At 36.2% G+C, this 4,332-nt stretch overlaps 1 protein-coding gene across 1 annotated transcript; it reads left to right on the top strand.

Moving 5' to 3' along the window:
* The first annotated feature begins 921 nt into the window (after positions 1-921).
* Positions 922-2,539, top strand: LOC132613103 (uncharacterized). The gene is made up of 3 exons (XM_060327159.1): positions 922-1,140; positions 1,701-1,751; positions 1,952-2,539. Exons 1-3 carry the CDS (start codon positions 922-924, stop codon positions 2,537-2,539), a joined length of 858 nt encoding a protein of 285 aa, XP_060183142.1.
* The last annotated feature ends 1,793 nt before the right edge of the window (positions 2,540-4,332 follow it).

Here is a 4,332-nt window from a genome sequence, read left to right as displayed (position 1 = left end):
TTTCATGTGTGGCTATTTCTGAAGATATATGTTACACTCGAGTATTTTATGTTTCACTCTGTCTTTCTTGAGTAACAAGTACATGATGAATTTAAAATTTAACGAAGATGGTGTACAAATAATAAATGAAGAAAGAAACATAATATATTTGAGAAGTTTTTATAATTTAATTTGACATTATTAAATACATTTTTTTTATTACATAGGGGGTAGGGGAAGGGGAAATGGGGAGGGGATTACAATGTGGGGATTCGAATCCTCACCAACAAGGTGAACGTTCAGGTAGTCAACCAATTGAGCTACTAGATCTCTACTATTAAATACATTTTCATTCAGTTATTATGTATTTTATTTGTTTTGACGCATATAATAGTTTTACGTTTTATGTTTCCCAAATTATGTTCTCCCTTTTAACCTTTTCAACTTCAATATGCTCACACGAACCATAATACAATTTGTTATGATTAATTTTTTCTTTTTAGTGTTTTCCGCGCACCGCGCAGGTTCTAATAATATGATACTAGTTTGAGCATATTGGGAAGGAGGGAGCACTAGTTTTTAGCTAATAATATGATACTCCCAAGTGTTTTGTCTCCCCGCTTCCCGCCCAAGAGTTATTATCAGTTTCTTGCGGTGAAATTACCATAGGTAATGTACAAATTTCTTGCCCATTTAAGCTAACAAAACGAAGAAAACTAACAAGTAAAAATTAAAAGACAAAAAGAAAAGTTATTTTGGCTTAAAAACACTTAAAATAAGCCAATCCAAACAGGCTCTAATAGAGGGCAGGTATAATAAGTGCTTCTTGAACCAATTAGGTGCGCAAAAATAACTACCCAAAGTCTCTTTTCTCATCTTCTTCTCTTCCTCCTCAAACCAATCAAAATTTTCTGAAATTCTCATTCTTTGCTCCAAGAAAATATGCTAAGAGTAAGAACGCCAAAGTCTCCAAAATTACCAAAATATTATCATCCAGCAAAATTTGGCAAGACCATCATTGATCCAAACACTAATGATGCTTACCTTCTCAACGAGGAAATTGGTTCTTCTCTTGATGGATTCTGCCATGTTTACAGAGCTTCTTATTCAAAATATATGGCTGCGAGAGTTATTATTGCCATTCTAGTCAATTCTATGTTGGTAATGCAAAGCCAAAGTTTCTTTGTGGTTCTTTTTTCCTTACTCATCTTTTCTCTTCTATAAAGTGCAAACGTCCCACATAGGTGGAGGAAAGTCTTTCTTTCCTCCTTATATTGAATTGTGGGTTGTTGGGTTAGGGCTAGAACAAGAGATAGGCCTCGCGCACATGAGAATTGGGCTGAGTAGGCAAAAGTGATGAATTTGCGCCCCCCGCCCCCACTGTGCGCGAGGTATACGTGAGGCCCAAATTAAATCTTGTTTTGCAAAATATTATTTTTTGATATTTTGGGTTTATCCAGAATTGTCCAAGTACATACTTACTAGAAACTGTCCAAATACATCCTTACCTTAATGTGTCCAGATTCATCCCAGGGAATTGATTATTCAGATTTGTAACCTATACAATTATTCAGCCATTATGGTCATAACCGTTGGTTGATTTATTTCCTTTTATCTGAACGATCATTTTCTATACCCATACATTCTTTAGGTCTGCCTTGGTGAGATACACAGAAAAAAACACAAACTCTTCTCTTCTTCATACTTTTTTCTCTTTCTAGTTTCTGGCCAACAGTTTTGTGCAAGCTCTATACTTTCAACCACCAGTGCAGGTATTCGGGAGTTGTTGTGGAACCTTAGGGAGCGTACCGGGCTAAACAATTTGCATCCTGGTCGGTCCGAAAATCGTTTTCAAGGCAGTGGCTTGCCACGACACAGCTGTGGTTTAATAATTTGTTTTTTTCTTTTCCTTGTAACTGATCTGTAACATTTTACTAACAATTTGAAAGCAATTTCTTACAATACTGATCAGATGGATATTTCTTCAAACAAAACTCTTCCAGATTTTTCAAAACTTGAACCTTTGGATGGAAACAATTTTAAACGCTGGTCTAAAAAACTTTTGATTTTCTTTGAACAATTAGAAGTTGACTATGTTTTGTTTGACGCACCGCCTGTTGATGTTCCAAACGTTGTTACTGATGTTTCAAATAGTTCTGCTACTGTTGTTACTGATGATGCTGCTAAAAAGAAATTTGAAAAAGATAACAAAACTGTTAGAGGACATCTGTTGAACCATATGACTAACCCTCTGTTTGATTTATTTGTTACTAACAAATCTGCTAAGGAAATATGGGACAGTTTGGAAAAGAAATATGGTGTTGATGATGCAGGGAAGAAAAAGTATGTTGTTGGCCGATGGATTAAGTTCCAGATGGTTGACAATAAGCCAATTATGGAACAGGTTCATGAGTATGAGAACTTGACTGCGGCTGTTCTGACCGAGGGCATGAAGATGTGTGAGGTTTGTCAGGCTAATGTTTTGCTTGAGAAATTTCCACCTTCTTGGAGTGATTACAGGAATCAACTGAAGCATAAGAAGAAGGACTTGACCCTTTAGGAACTGATCAGTCACATGAGGACTGAGGAGGCTAACCGTCTTAAAGATAAGCTGGAAGCTCTTTCCCTTAATTCTCCTAAAGCTAACCTTGTGGAAACTTCTGGTACTGTTGTGAAAGACAGGTTCAAAGACAAACAGAAGAAAGTCTCGAAAAAGGGAAATAGGAAGAAGAAGAATCAATTCAATAAGCCGGAGAGCCAAATCCAGAAGTTCAAGGGACCTTGTTTCGTCTGTGGGAAACTTGGTCACAGGGCTGCTCAGTGTAATCAAAGACAGGGCAAAACTCAAAGTAGGGAGGACAAGGTGCTGCCCAAGCCAATCTTTCTGAGGGAAATGAAGTTATTGCTGCTGTGATCATTGAGGCGAATCTGGTGGCTAACAAGATTGATTGGGTTCTGGACACAGGTGCTTCAAGGCATCTTTGCGCTAATAAGGAGCTGTTTCATAACTTTGAGGAGTGTACTGATGGCGAGTGTGTTTACATGGGTAACTCTACTTCTGTTGGAGTTATGGGTAAAGGAAAAAGCCTACTTAAGTTAACTTCTGGAAAAATTTTAGCCTTGAACAATGTTCTGTATGTACCCTCCCTTCGTATAAACTTAGTTTCTAGAGCGCTTCTCAACAAAGCAGGCCTTAAACTTGTTTTTGAAGCTGATAAAATAATTATTTCTCGTGGAGGAGACTTTGTTGGGAAGGGGTATCTTAGTGGGGGTTTATTTGTATTGAACATTGTTCAAGAGCTTATCAATAATGAAAATATTTCCAGTTCTGCTTATATTGCTAAGTCTGTTGATTTATGGCATGATAGACTAGGTCATGTTAATATTGCTTCTATTAAAAGACTTAGAAAAATGGAATTAATCCCTGCGGTAAAAGTTGATGAATTTTCTAAATATCCTGTGTGTAGAGAAGAAAAACATGCTAAGAAACCATTCAAATCTGTTACTAGTAGAAGGACAGAATTGCGTGAACTAGTACATCCAGACTTAGCTAATTTTAAGAACACAGTTAGTAAAGGTGGAAAGAAGTATTACATTACTTTTTTTGATATACACTAAGGTATATCTTCTTAAGTCTAAAGATGAGGCAGAGAGCATGTTTTTGAAATTCAAAGCAGAAGTAGAAAACCAATCAGACAAAAAAACCAAGAGACTTAGATCTGATAGGGGCGGTGAATATAGTATCAATACTCTAGAGGCTTTTTGTGAGAAAAATGGTGTGATACATGAAGTTAGTGCTCCCTATACTCCTTAACAAAATGGTGTATCTGAATGCAAAAACCGAACCCTTAAGGAAATAATGAACTCTATGCTTTTAAGTTCGGGTCTGTCTGACAACATGTGGGGGGAAACTGTTTTGTCTGCCTATTATATTCTTAATAGATTCCCTCATAAGAATTTATACCAGACTCCATATGAGTTGTGGAAAGGGTTTTCCCCTAACTTGAAGTTTTTGAAAGTGTGGGGGTGTTTTGGCTAAAGTTGGTCTACCTGATTTCAAATGGGTAAATGTAGGATCTAGAACTTTTGATACTGTTTTTATTGGTTATGCTCAAAATAGTGCTGCTTATAGATTTATGTCTTTGAATGATTATTTTATTTGTGAATCTAGAGATGTAGAATTTTTTGAGCATGTTTTCCCATTGAAAAATAATGTACCTAGTGATGTGAAAAATAATGCTTCTACATCTATATCTGTTAAGTCTCATCTTGTGCCTTCTTCTAATATTGTTGATAATGAGCATGAAATTGAACTTAGAAGAAGTAAAAGACGTAGAATTGAGACTAGTTTTG

The sequence above is a fragment of the Lycium barbarum genome, chromosome 1, assembly GCF_019175385.1.
Source record: "Lycium barbarum isolate Lr01 chromosome 1, ASM1917538v2, whole genome shotgun sequence".
In the NCBI taxonomy this organism is placed as follows: Eukaryota; Viridiplantae; Streptophyta; class Magnoliopsida; order Solanales; family Solanaceae; genus Lycium; species Lycium barbarum.
The sequence above is the reverse complement of the archived record's forward strand: the minus strand, read 5'-3'. Positions and strand labels throughout refer to the sequence as shown.